The sequence below is a fragment of the Bombina bombina genome, chromosome 4, assembly GCF_027579735.1.
Source record: "Bombina bombina isolate aBomBom1 chromosome 4, aBomBom1.pri, whole genome shotgun sequence".
Classification (NCBI taxonomy): Eukaryota; Metazoa; Chordata; class Amphibia; order Anura; family Bombinatoridae; genus Bombina; species Bombina bombina.
The window spans coordinates 758,120,292-758,135,968 of record NC_069502.1 but is presented as its reverse complement, the minus strand read 5'-3'; the positions used below and the strand labels follow the sequence as shown (position 1 = coordinate 758,135,968).

The window sequence follows — 15,677 nt, the reverse complement described above, 5'->3', positions numbered from 1 at the left end:
TCTACAAAAAGTGAAATAAAGGTAATGCATAATAAATATTGCAATGATAGAAGATTTACTTTGTTATGATTTAAGATATTGATTTAGTAAAAGTATCTTTAACAAACTACAGTATATACCAAGAATTAAGCAAAACATCACAGAGATAACAATATTAAAAAAAAATAAACTAAAATCCTTAGTACACTTATTATTGATTGTCAACTTTAAATTTGAGTTAAAAATATTCAAGCAAATTTTAACAGAAATGTGGTTAGCATGATAAATGCCCTTTAAGAATCATGTATTATATAATCTATAATATATGAAATAGCTGTAGACAAGCTATTCCTTCTTTATTGCTTCATGGTTTTCATATACATGTTCATTTCTTTTTGTCATGTTGTAGCCAGAATCACTTTCATATGTTGTAGTCTGTAAAATATTAATAGTTAATGTTAAATACACATACTTTGTGGATCAAAAGCATATATTTAAAAATACAAATGTACCTCAAGGGAGAAAGTGACAATCCTGTATTATATATATATAATCTATATATATCTATAATCTATATATATCTATAATGATAAGCCAGAAGAATTCCACACTCGCTGTATATCAATTTATTAAATACCAGGATGTCAAGGATCCAAATGGTAATGTAAAGTCCCTATTAAGATCACACTCTCTGGAAACAAATAGTTTTTTAAAAACATAAAATGTATTGTTCTTAATAAAAACATGTACCCATAACGTTTGGGTACCTACCAGGTACCTTTATCAAATGGATTATAAAAATAGATTGCACATTTCCCACTACCAGAAGAATCTGTCCATACATTCATCTCCTTATATTACTTTTAACTCGCATAGAGAACGCTCACATCACTACCAGGTAGCGAGTCCCCTTTCCACCTTTTCTTATTAATTTCATTGATCCATCTGTCCTTGGCCACTCACAATGCAATGAGGTGTGGACCTAATATTACTCAGCAGCACAGAAAAATATGCCCATAGCAACTTTATATTAAGCACCACGTGGCCATAAGAATGGACACTTCCCCATTGTCAGCATTATATGTGATTGGGCATTAATTCATCCACACCACCCTTCTCTTAGGCCATACAATCACAGGCCGAGTGCGCTACAATAACCATAACACATGTATAATTAATATAATGTTATTTGTCTGTAAATACATATATACGCATATAATACATATGCACATAAACATATATATATATATATATATTTATACACATACAAATATATATTTAGACATGTATATGTATGTATATCTATGTTAAAGCTTTTTGCAGTCCTTTTTTTTTTTTATCTTTGAGCCCTTATAATTTTTTATTGTAATTTTTAAAAATAATTTTTATTAGTTAGTGTTATTATAAATGTTACTATATTTTTAAATGTATTTTTGATGTGTTTTGTGACACTTTTTATTGAAGCATAACAGTTAACCAGATCTCTGAGGTCACGCTATTTCGACACTCGTTAAATGTAATTGCTCTCATGCGATCACATTTACTTTCAACTTGTTATGCACACGTCGTAAAAACAACTGCAAAAAACCCTGATATCACTCGCTCGCAACTGTAAGCCTACCACTCGTAATCTGTCCCTTTGTTGTAATTTTTGTATTACACAATTGTAAGATAACAATTAGTTTTTTTGTTTGGGATGTAATGATTTTGAGCCTCAGTGTTATTTAAGGGAAAGAAAGATCACAGTTGAAATGTGCATGAGTGCATTACAATTGAAATTAGAAGCATTTTAGCAGTATATTTCCATTAACAAAAATTCTTCTAGTTAAATCTATTACGCACATATGTTCTGAGGGTCTGTGCACCCGTATTTAAATATCACACCTTTTTAGAGAGTCGGCAGTGGCTTGTATCACGCAAATGTATTGTTCACTGATGCAATACACACCACTGCAAGCTTTCTGGACATCTATGGATACTAGTGCATGGGCCCTTACAGCATATGTGTGTATGCTGCTGAAAACTTACTAGAAGTATTTTTGATAATGCAAGTATATGCTTCTATTTAAAACCACTATTCGATACTTATCTTACTTGACCTGTCTAATGCCTTTGACACAGTTGACCATCCCCTCCTCCTATGGACTCTCAGCTCCCTTGGGCTCTGTGCCATTGCCCTCTCCTGGATTCACTCTTATCTCTCTAATAGGTCCTGTCTCATTTGCTGGCGACTCCTCCTCTCCATTGCCTCTGTCTGTTGCAGTACCTCAAGGCTCTGTTCTAGGCCCTCTACTCTTCTCTATTTATACTTCCTCACTGGGTAAACCTATAAGTAGCTATGGCTTCAACTATCACCTCTATGCTGATGATACTCAGATCTACCTATCCACCCCTGCACTCTCTCCTTCTGTCCTTTCCCACATCAGCGACTGCTTATCTGGCATTTCTTCCTGGATGGCCTCACGCCATCTAAAAATAAACATGTTCTGAAGCAATATGGTAGCAACTTCAGTTGCTGGGTTGCATAGCTTGTCAATAAATAAAAGAAAATGTGGTATATTTAGGCTATTTTCTTATCAACATCTTTGTTATTCTACTGATTTCAAATAGTGAAACCTCCAGCTACAATATAAAAATAGTTTTCATTGTTTCATGAAAAAATTGAAGAGAATTCCCTTTTTCTTCTTGCATATAGTTAGGAACTGATAAACTGAATTATGGACCACTTTTTTTTTTATATATATTTATGTTTATAGAACATCTTCAGTCTTGGTTTATAAAGATGGTTCCCTTTATTTTCATCATCATCATTCAGAATGCATTCAAGGGACATTATTTTTTTCTTTGTTGCACATAAATCAGTAAATTTTAAAAATGTATTATTTTTTTTATTTTTTTTTAATTGGATGCTCTTTTGTTGTGCTGAGAAGAAAAAACTTTTGCTTTATGCATTTGGGGTTTTGTAGGGTTTGAGTTCAAGAGATATATTTGTATTTCTTTGTGCACAAAATGTTTAACTGCTTAAGGAGATTAAAATGCATTGACTAATAAAGACTTTAGGCTATGGTTGTATGTGATAAAGAAGACAGCCTATTCCACTCGGTTCCCAGAGGAGGTTGGAATTTTAAGATTTCTCTGCTTGACCAGTAATCACAATAACTAAATTATGTTACTTTAAGATTAAAGATTTTGAAATGATGCTGTTGATCTTTGATAAGTGGATCTTGGCATGTTTTCAGATAAGGTGACCAAATTTCTCAGACCCCAATTCAGGACACCTAATACCGAAATTTGTGACACATTTTTAATGAATACAGGCATATGAAAATAGTTTACCTACATTCATTCATTTACAGTCAATAGTAACAACTATTGCTAAGATAAAACTCTTGTTCTCCATATTTTAAAATAAAGAACAAGAGCTGCTATTTTTTTCAGAGCTGTGAATATTCTGAAGGAGGTCTTTATTCATCAGAAGAATAAAAAAAACTCAACTCAAGTTTACCTTAGTCACTAATTTTACCTTCAGGGTGTCCACACCTAGCTGAGTTTTGTCACTGGTCCATAATCTATACTGTTTCATTCGAATCATTGGTTCAAGATATCACTGATTGTCATCTACCTATGTATAAAGCCCATACTGTAGCTGTAAGTGTTCCAGCCTCAAACACGTATCAGCTGCCTCTGTATCTCAGAATATGCTGTAGCTGTAAATGCTCCAGCTCCAAACACATATCACATGCCCCTGTATAGCAGCAGACAGACATTGATCACAACTTTTAAGCTCACCAGCGCTATCCTGCCACACTCAGCAGCTAGCTCTGTTCCGCCAACTGGTCAGTAAAAAGCAAGTGGAGGCTCCCAGTAAATAGTGGACCAGACTCATTCTACTCTTTTCCACCAGCTTCATGCCAGCTGTCCTGGAGATGGCACAGAGCAAGTGAACTCCTACTTCCTGCTGTCACTGGGAAGGTAAATTGGTACACACAACACAGAGCCCTGCTGGATTGTAGAAGTAACTTCTGCTGATTTTGTGGAAAGTTCCATTTACACACTGGGACAAGGGACAGTGAACCCATGTAGGCAAATTTGGGACAATCCGGCCAGAATAGCGTATCCCTTTAAAAAATGTAGGTACTGGCCAAATTCAGGACTTTCCCTAACAACATAAGAGAGTCCACATAAAGGCTGCGTTAGGCTCCAAAAAAGGAGCGTAGAGCATTTTTAACGCAGCTTCAACTCTCAATACCAGAGTTGCTTACGCAAGCGGCCAGCCTCAAAAACGTGCTCGTGCACGATTCTCCCATAGGAAACAATGGGGCTGTTTGAGCTGAAAAAAACCCTAACACCTGCAAAAAAGCTGCGTTCAGCTCTTAACGCAGCCCCATTGTTTGCCATGGGGAAACACTTCCTACGTCTGCACCTAACACTCTAACATGTACCCCGAGTCTAAATACCCCTAACCTTACACTTATTAACCCCTAATCTGCCGCCCCCGCTATCGCTGACACCTGCATTTTATTTTTAACCCCTAATCTGCCGCTCCGTAAACCGCCGCTACTTACATTATCCTTATGTACCCCTAATCTGCTGCCCCTAACACCGCCGACCCCTGTATTATATTTATTAACCCCTAATCTGCCCCCCTCAACGTCGCCTCCATCTGCCTACACTTATTAACCCCTAATCTGCCGACCGCAAAGCGCCGCCACCTACGTTATCCTTATGTACCCCTAATCTGCTGCCCCTAACACCGCCGACCCCTATATTATATTTATTAACCCCTAATCTGCCCCCCTCAACGTCGCCTCCACCTGCCTACACTTATTAACCCCTAATCTGCCGAGCGGACCGCACCGCTACTATAATAAAGTTATTAACCCCTAATCCGCCTCACTAACCCTATAATAAATAGTATTAACCCCTAATCTGCCCTCCCTAACATCGCCGACACCTAACTTCAATTATTAACCCCTAATCTGCCAACCGGAGCTCACCACTATTCAAATAAATGGATTAACCCCTAAAGCTAAGTCTAACCCTAACACTAACACCCCCCTAAGTTAAATATAATTTACATCTAACGAAATTAATTAACTCTTATTAAATAAATTATTCCTATTTAAAGATAAATACTTACCTGTAAAATAAATCCTAATATAGCTACAATATAAATTATAATTATATTATAGCTATTTTAGGATTTATATTTATTTTACAGGTAACTTTGTATTTATTTTAACCAGGTACAATAGCTATTAAATAGTTAAGAACTATTTAATAGCTAAAATAGTTAAAATAATTACAAACTTACCTGTAAAATAAATACTAACCTAAGTTACAATTAAACCTAACACTACACTATCAATAAATTAATTAAATAAAATACCTACAAATAACTACAATGAAATAAACTAGCTAAAGTACAAAAAATAAAAAAGAACTAAGTTACAAAAAATAAAAAAATATTTACAAACATAAGAAAAATATTACAACAATTTTAAACTAATTACACCTACTCTAAGCCCCCTAATAAAACAACAAAGCCCCCCAAAATAAAAAATGCCCTACGCTATTCGAAATTAATAAAGTTAAAAGCTCTTTTACCTTACCAGCCCTGAACAGGGCCCTTTGCGGGGCATGCCCCAAGAAGTTCAGCTCTTTTGCCTGTAAAAAAAAACATACAATACCCCCCCAACATACCCCTAATCTAACCCAAACCCCCCTTAAATAAACCTAACACTAAGCCCCTGAAGATCATCCTACCTTGTCTTCACCTCACCAGGTATCACCGATCCGTCCTGGCTCCAAAATCTTCATCCAACCCAAGCGGGGGTTGGCGATCCATCATCCGGTGGCTGAAGAGGTCCAGAAGAGGCTCCAAAGTCTTCATCCTATCCGGGAAGAAGAGGCGATCCGGACCGGCAACCATCTTGATCCAAGCGGCATCTTCTATCTTCAACCGATGACGACCGGCTCCATCCTGAAGACCTCCACCGCGGACCCATCTTCTTCCGGCGACATCCAACTGAAGAATGACGGTTCCTTTAAGGGATGTCATCCAAGATGGCGTCCCTCGAATTCCGATTGGCTGATAGGATTCTATCAGCCAATCGGAATTAAGGTAGGAATATTCTGATTGGCTGATGGAATCAGCCAATCAGAATCAAGTTCAATCCGATTGGCTGATCCAATCAGCCAATCAGATTGAGCTCGCATTCTATTGGCTGATCGGAACAGCCAACAGAATGCGAGCTCAATCTGATTAGCTGATTGGATCAGCCAATCGGATTGAACTTGATTCTGATTGGCTGATTCCATCAGCCAATCAGAATATTCCTACCTTAATTCCGATTGGCTGATAGAATACTATCAGCCAATCGGAATTCGAGGGACGCCATCTTGGATGACGTCCCTTAAAGGAACCGTCATTCTTCAGTTGGACCTCGCCGGAAGAAGATGGGTCCGCGGTGGAGGTCTTCAGGATGGAGCCGGTCGTCATCGGATGAAGATAGAAGATGCCGCTTGGATTAAGATGGTTGCCGGTCCGGATCGCCTCTTCTTCCCGGATAGGATGAAGACTTTGGAGCCTCTTCTGGACCTCTTCAGCCACCGGATGATGGATCACCAACCCCCGCTTGGGTTGGATGAAGATTTTGGAGCCAGGACGGATCGGTGATACCTGGTGAGGTGAAGACAAGGTAGGATGATCTTCAGGGGCTTAGTGTTAGGTTTATTTAAGGGGGGTTTGGGTTAGATTAGGGGTATGTGGGTGGTGGGTTGTAATGTTGGGGGGGTATTGTATGGTTTTTTTTTACAGGCAAAAGAGCTGAACTTCTTGGGGCATGCCCCGCAAAGGGCCCTGTTCAGGCTGGTAAGGTAAAAGAGCTTTTAACTTTATTAATTTAGAATAGGGTAGGGCATTTTTTATTTTGGGGGGCTTTGTTGTTTTATTAGGGGGCTTAGAGTAGGTGTAATTAGTTTAAAATTGTTGTAATATTTTTCTTATGTTTGTAAATATTTTTTTATTTTTGGTAACTTAGTTCTTTTTTATTTTTTGTACTTTAGCAAGTTTATTTAATTGTATTTATTTGTAGGAATTGTATTTAATTAATTTATTGATAGTGTAGTGTTAGGTTAATTGTAGGTAATTGTAGGTAGTTTATTTAATTAATTTATTGATAGTGTAGTGTTAGGTTTAATTGTAACTTAGGTTAGTATTTATTTTACAGGTAATTTTGTAATTATTTTAACTATTTTAGCTATTAAATAGTTCTTAACTATTTAATAGCTATTGTACCTGGTTAAAATAAATACAAAGTTACCTGTAAAATAAATATAAATCCTAAAATAGCTATAATATAATTATAATTTATATTGTAGCTATATTAGTATTTATTTTACAGGCAAGTATTTATCTTTAAATAGGAATAATTTATTTAATAAGAGTTAATTAATTTCGTTAGATGTAAATTATATTTAACTTAGGGGGGTGTTAGTGTTAGGGTTAGACTTAGCTTTAGGGGTTAATACATTTATTAGAGTAGCGGTGAGCTCCAGTCGGCAGATTAGGGGTTAATAATTGAAGTTAGGTGTCGGCGATGTTAGGGAGGGCAGATTAGGGGTTAATACTATTTATTATAGGGTTAGTGAGGCGGATTAGGGGTTAATAACTTTATTATAGTAGCGGTGCGGTCCGCTCGGCAGATTAGGGGTTAATAAGTGTAGGCAGATGGAGGCGACGTTGAGGGGGGCAGATTAGGGGTTAATAAATATAATATAGGGGTCGGCGGTGTTAGGGGCAGCAGATTAGGGGTACATAAGGATAACGTAGGTGGCGGCGCTTTGCGGTCGGCAGATTAGGGGTTAATAAGTGTAGGCAAATGGAGGCGACGTTGAGGGGGGCAGATTAGGGGTTAATAAATATAATACAGGGGTCGGCGGTGTTAGGGGGAGCAGATTAGGGGTACATAAGGATAACGTAGGTGGCGGTCGGCAGATTAGGGGTTAAAAAAATGTATTTGAGTGTCGGCGATGTGGGGGGACCTCGGTTTAGGGGTACATAGGTAGTTTATGGGTGTTAGTGTACTTTAGAGTACAGTAGTTAAGAGCTTTATAAACCGGCGTTAGCCCAGAAAGCTCTTAACTACTGACTTTTTTCCTGCGGCTGGAGTTTTGTCGTTAGATGTCTAACGCTCACTTCAGAAACGACTCTAAATACCGGAGTTAGAAAAATCCCATTGAAAAGATAGTATACGCAATTGACGTAAGGGGATCTGCGGTATGGAAAAGTCGCGGCTGAAAAGTGAGCGTTAGACCCTATTTTGAGTGACTCCAAATACCGGCGGTAGCCTAAAACCAGCGTTAGGAGCCTCTAACGCTGGTTTTCACGGCTAACGCCAAACTCCAAATCTAGGTCCCTGTGTTTGTATCTTTTATTAGCCTGAAACATTATTATAATCAAACCAAACTAAATGCACTATTTACTTACCTCTCTGTTACCCTTCCCTTCTGTTTCTTGATAAGCAATGAAATGAATCAATGTGTAGATTCTGCAGAATTAAAAAATATTTGTGACTTCCAATATTTTGTTGAAAAGACAGTAAAAGTATAACATTCTGAATACATTATGTAGATGTTTTGTACAGTAAAAAAACAGCTGTATAATTAGTGCCTTTGTGGATTTGTATTTACCTTCCTTACACAATGTTAGTCGATGGTTCTGTTAATAAGATGGCATATAGATCAAAGAGAGCGCACTCATGCTGCTTCTATAGGGTGTGTCTCACAACTATAAGAACAGCTAATGCAAGGTAATCATTTGAGTGCTCTCTTTTGTTCTCTAAGGAGTAGACAAAACCACATTTGATTGGTTGCACCACCCGTTGGCGCTGATCTTACAAAAAAGTATGCAAGGGCTGCCAGACAAGAATTGGGGGATTAAGATTTAATTTGAATTTGATTTTTTTTTAACGAGGTAGACAACCTATGTAATATATGTGCTACAAAGTTTCAGATACAACGCAGAAGTTTTATACACTTACTGTCTCTTTAATTTTAGCTGCCATATTTGTCTTTAAGTGTATGTTGTAATGTTAAAAAATGCAGGATATTATGCTGTGTATCTTATTAATATTTTAACTATCTATCTATCTATCTATCTATCTAATCTATCTATCTATCTATATATTTATAGGGACATATCATGTTGGAAGTATGCTGGGCGTGTGTAACCACATCATACTATTGCAAAGCAGTGTTAAAGGGTCAATAAACCCAAACATTTTCTTTCATGATTCAGGTAGAGAATACAATTTGAAGCAATATTCCAATTTACTTCTATTATCTAATTTGCTTCATTCTTTTGATATCCTTTGTTGAAGAAATAGCAATGCACATGGGTGAGCCAATCACACGAGGCATCTGTGTGCAGCCACCAACCAGCAGCTACTTGAGCCTATCTAAATATGCTTTTCAGCAAAGGATATCAAGAGAATGAAGCAAATTAGATAATAGAAGTAAATTAGAAAGTTGTTTAAAATTACATGTTCTTTCTAAATCCTAAAAGAAAAAAATGTGGGTTTTATGATCCTTTAAAATTAAAAAAAAACGGATGCAGCTTACACCAGCACTAATTGTAAAGTATGCTCTATGAACAGTGCATGGAGCATACCTGCCAGTCAGCTTTTATGCACAATGACAGAAAATAAGAAAAAGGCTAAAGAAGCTTTGCAAAGCACTTTGTTTTGCAGAGGGTTTGCCAGCATACTGTTGAAGTCCATGTCCCTTTAATGAAAAGCCAATAATAATTGTCAAAAATAAGAAAATCGTCCAGAACACAAAAAAGCATATTTAACCTAAAAACATTTTTGTTGTGAAATTGTTATATTTATTTTCAGTTAAAGGGATAGGAAAGTCAAAATTAAACTTGCATGATTCAGATAGAGCAGGTCATTTTAAGACACTTTTAAATTCACTTCTATTTTCAAATGTGCGTCGTTCTCTTAGTATCCCTTGTTAAAAAATGATTACGCACATATCATACACTAGAGGGAGCTGCTGCTAATTGGTGCCTGCACACATTTGTCTCTTGTGATTGGCTAAATAGATATTTTCAGCTTCCTGTCAGTAGTGCAACGCTGTCCCTTCAGCAATGGATAACAAGAGAATGAAGAAAATTTGATAATAGAATTAAATTGGAAAGTTGTTTAAAATTGTATGTTCTATCTGAATCATAAAAGAAAAATTTGGGGTTTACTACCCCTTTAAATTAAAGCCTATTAAGGGGACACAAAACTCATTTTTTTCTTTCTTTCATGATTCAGATAGAACATGCAATTTTAAACAACTTTCTAATTTACTTCTTTTATCAAATTTATTTGTTCTCTTGGGATATAAGCTCAGCGGTGTGCATATCTCTGGTACACTATATGGCAGATTTTTTTCAAGTATGTTATCCATTTGCAAGAGTTCTAGATGGCAGCACTATTCCCTACCATGTAGTGCTCCAGACAACTAACTAGGCATCTCTTGAATAAAGAATAACATGAGAAATGAAGCAAATTTGATCATTTGGATACATTGGATTAATTTATTTTTAAATTGTATGCTCTGGGGCCTATTTAACAAAGGTCTGTCAGACCTGATCCGACAGTGCGGATCAGGTCCGACAGACCTCGCTGAATGCAGAGAGCAATACGCTCTCTGTATTCAGCATTGCACCAGCAGCTCTTGAGAGCTGCTGGTGCAACGCCGCCCCATGCAGATTCACGGGGGGGGGGGTCTATCAACCCGATCATACTCGATCGGGTTGAATTGCTGCAATGTCTGTCTGCCTCCTCAGAGCAGACGGACAGGTTATGGAGCTGCGGTCTTTACACCTGCAAGCTCACCAGAAACACGGGCCCTCAGCCCCTCTGTCTGAATCAAAAAATATTTTTTTTGGGTTTCATATCCCTTTAAATCACTTCCCAATGCTAATTTAAACCCTTACCTGTGATAAAGAAGCGCACCGAACTGTAACAAAAGCAAGATGGCAAATGATATTAAAAACATAAATCCGATGGGTTCCACATACAATTTTTCTGTAGTTGACACAGTTCCATTGGGATAAACTTTGGGTATAACAATGCTGATAGAAGAGCCAATCAATTGCAGGAAAAATGTTGCAACTATCCACAGCAAATTCATAAGAAAAAACAAAAAGGTCACCTGTAGTAATAAAAATAATATACATAAATTACGGGTGAGCTTGGAATCTATTGAACACTTCTAGAATTTTAGTTTATAGGCCAAAACAAGAAAAACGTTCAAAACACATTCACAGAGAAAATGCCACAAAGAGAAAGACTATTACAAGATTCAAATTGTTACACCACATAAATGGACATATATTTGCTGTCAATGGTCCCCCAAGGATCACTTGGGAACCTATCTGTCTGGTATTGTTGCGAACAGTCAGCATTCATTGCCCTACGTTATCAATAAAATGTCAAATGCCAGTACAGCTTAGGGATGGGTAAATGCGCTGAAAGTGTAATTCATTAGGTAACATGAATAGTCCTGTGGATATTCGTTTTGGACAAACAAATGTTGATAACAATGAAAATCCATTAAAATTCACTTTCGTTTTTGAACATTCATAATGAAATCGAATATCCACATTCGAAATTTGGAATGTAACATTTAATTTAACAAGTACTATTCAGAAGTTCAATAGTTCAAGTGTTAGCGAATTTAGTAAATTGATGCATAATAGATACAAATATATCAATTTGAATGTTTCTATTTCAAATATTACATAATTTGAATATTACATTTAAAGAGAGCATTAGAAATACTATTACAAATATATAGATTCTATTTTTTTTTATTTGAATATTGCATATTATATTATTAGAAAAATTCAAATTGAATATTACATTTAAAGAAAGCATTAGAAATACTATTACATTAAACGAATGTTAGAATGTTGTGCAGACATTTGAAATTTGAAACAAACAAATGTTAACGCCCATCCCTAGTACAGCTGCACCGCCTGCTCTTGATTTGTTCCAGGGCTTATTAATCACTCCAGAGGTTAAGCATTGGTTTTAAGACTGCTGCTTCTTAATAAATGTTGCATAAGCCTCCATTGCTAGGGCTCCAGAGCTGCAATGGTAGCTTGCTAAATAGAGCCAAATGTGTGTCCATATGGTTGGTGCAATTTGTATTTGTCTATTAAAAAAAAAGAAATGCAGCAATGGCTTGTGACTTGTATTTTATTTATATGGGAGGCCATTTTACACCTAAAAAAGAAAAACACTTAGGGCTAGATCACAAATGGAGTGCTATTTATCATTACCGCTTGTGCGCTAACTCCGCTAGAAGTAAGCATCTTTTGTGCGCTGCATAGCACGCTTATTACAAGTCGAAAGTAAAAACCAGATGTATACAAAATCCAAAGTCCGTATATAGAGACTGTGTGTTAACGTATTCCCCTATAGACTTCAAATAGACTTCAATGGAAAGTGAAAAGTGGAAAGAAACTAACACCAAACAAGTTTTGCAAACTTAAACGATTGCATTTTCTCAAGTGCGCTTACCCGGCATGAATCATAAATATTTCACATTCAACTGTTCTTCACATAGCAGAATATGTTCAAGTTATTCATAAATACATATATATATATATATATATATATATATATATATATATATATATATATATATAATGCTTTTAAAAAAAAATAATAATAAAAAATATATATATATATATATGTGTGATTATTTATGGGTATAGATATATACATATATATATGAATATCTATTTATAAATATTTAGAACATATTTCCTTATGTGAAGAACATTGGAATGTGAAATATTTACATTAAATACATAGTTAAACACGCCTAGATTATGAGTGGAGCGTAATATTGCGCTTACGTGAGCATCATATTTGTGCTCCACTCAGTAATACCAGCGCACGTAAATGTGCGCTGGTATTACAAGTGCAGCCCAATGCAAAGGCGGCCTTGTGCTCACGAGAAAGTGATTTAGTTTTCATGCCGTTAGACATGGCAAACTACCTAGCCCAGGGGGCAGTGTTGGAAAGCAATAAATATATATGTTTATGAATATATACATATATATTTATGTGTTTATATGTGTATAGTATATGCACATATTAACACATAAATATATATATATATATGTATATAAGCATATACATATGTATTTATTTTGCAAACACAGTCCCCCATTGACCTCAATGTAATAGGTGCCATTTTTTTTCTAACACCCCACATCCCTTCACTTTAACCCATTACACTGCTTCGTGCATTTTTTTTTCTTTAAAATAAAGATGCTCATCTTTCTATTTTATGCTAATGTCCTGTCCACTTTATTTTGGGGAAAATTAGGGCAACTTTTTTTCATTAACCAGAGGGTGCTTTCAAAAGTAAGAAGAGATTTCAAGGAGACTTAAAGGGCCATAATACCCAAATGTTTAAACACTTGAAAGTGATGCAGCATAGCTGTAAAAAGCTGACTCGAAAATATCTCCTGAACATCTCTATGTAAAAAAGAAAGATATTTTACCTCAAAAGTTCCTCAGTAGCCACCTCCCATTGTAAAGGATTTCTAAGCAGCATTTTAGTGTGTCTGTCCTAGGACAGCTTAGGGGATGAGCCTCGTGAACTCTCATATTATTTCACCAATCAGGTAAAGGAAGCTTACTATGAAATCTCATGAGAGTTAAGTCAAATCTCATGAGATCACAGTAAGAGTTCATGACCTCAGCACTGCTGATGCTGATTGGCTGCTGTTAATTTCTTCATTTTTTTTTTTTTTTTACCTGCAGCTGGGAGCAGGTGAAGTATAACTTTTTACACAGAACTTACTCTGCTGAGCTGAGGATATTGTGAGGCAAAATATCTTCCTTTTTACATAGACATGCTCAGGTGATATTTTCCTGTCAGCTTTTTACAGTTATACTGCATCAGTTTCAAGTGATATAGCATATGAGTATTATGTCCTTTTAACACATCAAACCGCATTTAGAGCAATACCACCTTAAATAAGAAATGGAAGGCGAATAAAACCACTAATACCCAATCAAATTAATGAATGTTGAACCAATGAATGACTACTAATCCCTTTAAATATCTGGAGTATCTTAATAAAACCCAGAACGAGTGAACGCGTAGATTGTTCTCCATGAAATTAGGGGGAAGGTCCCTCTAACTTTTTGCTTGTATGCTGTTAGACACCAAGGAGTTCTTTGCAATAACAGTGTTCCAGAATCCCTGTGAAATGTCTAGGAGTGCCGGAAGAGGCACCGTGAAGACAGGCTCTTGAATTCAGCAACAGTGTGTCCTATTGATGCTCTGTGCGATAGTGTATTTGCAGCTGATACATTAAGAAGATGAAAAAGTAGCCAGGATTACTACTAATGAAGAACCGGTGGGTGACGTCAGCACATCTGTGTAAGCACATCCACCAACTGGGACATTGCTGATGTGGCTACCATATCTCAGGCTGAAACGGGAAAGAGATTCATTCCAAAGGAACCAAGTTAGTGTACCTTACCATCACACTTGAAAGGCGGTCATTAGTACTGATTGCTTTCGATAATGGAGACATCCCGCTATAGATTTTATACTGTTTTTGAGTGGCCATTTGGTTCAACATAGTGATTTTGATATGTTTGATATGTGATATACATCATTTTAAGAATTAAAAAGGATATTATTAACTCTTGTATATACAGTCACAATTGATTGCTTTAAAACCTTAGCTTTTCCAGCACTAGTTCAACTCTGTTCATTGTAGTTTGTACATTAAGATTTCACTTGGGAGGAGTGGGATATTTAGAACTAGGCATAGTTACAGTTGTTTGCGCCTTTGACCCATCCTTTTACCATTACTTGGAATTCAAGTTCTAAAATGCAGCAAAATGTCACCTCCGCACAAATACAAACCATAGCATAATGAAAGTTCTTTATCTACTTCATGGAGATCTTCAAACAGTAGGGTTTCTATAGCGTGTATGGGGGTGCAAAACTTCCCAGTCTTTTGGCTCCAGTTATCAAGCAACTGATGCTGCTTCAGAGGCCCATCTTTCATGCCATACGACTGCTGCTTCTTAACCTCTATGCCACCTAAAAGGTGGCGGATTGAAATCATCCCGTTCTGATATGATCTAAATTTATTGACAGCCCTTGCTAGTGGTGCCAGTGAGCAGGGGGCAGCATTGCACAAGTACTTTGCTATATATGAAGCACCTCTCGTGAATCATATATTGCGAATCATATCCGTATGACATTTGATAAATCAAGCCCTATGTGTGAAGGTGCTTGTTTGGCTGCCCTTCCCACCTTAGCAATTTAGCCACTATCCCAGACAGGCCAACTCAGCATATAGTATACCCAGTGCCTCCCATTTATCACCCATGAATTTGACTCCATCTACTTGGACCCCACCCATAAAACAAATTTGACTCTGAAATTTTTATTCCAAGAACTTCCCCCTGGAAACAAGATTAATTAAATAAAATAAAATAAACAAGCATTTTAAAAAAATACACATCTCTTTATTTTCTAAATCTATTTAGTATTAAACATATTGATGCATTCTTTTATATTTTGAATATTAACATTTTACTTAAAGGATCCATGTGAATAAGGATGATTAGCTGAAAATGCAGAAGATTAACTTT

The 15,677-nt window shown here is 36.4% G+C and overlaps 1 protein-coding gene across 1 annotated transcript in view; it reads right to left on the bottom strand.

Annotated features, from left to right (window-relative positions):
• Positions 1–324: 324 nt before the first annotated feature.
• The window catches only part of LOC128657824 (chitin synthase chs-2-like), a 118,095-nt gene continuing 102,742 nt past the window's right edge, over positions 325–15,677 (bottom strand). Inside the window, exons 19-21 of the mRNA XM_053712244.1 lie at positions 10,973–11,190; positions 8,471–8,531; positions 325–414 (exon numbers count right to left, since the gene is read on the bottom strand). Coding sequence (XP_053568219.1) covers positions 325–414; positions 8,471–8,531; positions 10,973–11,190 — 369 coding nt within the window. The remainder of the gene's footprint in view (positions 415–8,470; positions 8,532–10,972; positions 11,191–15,677) is intronic.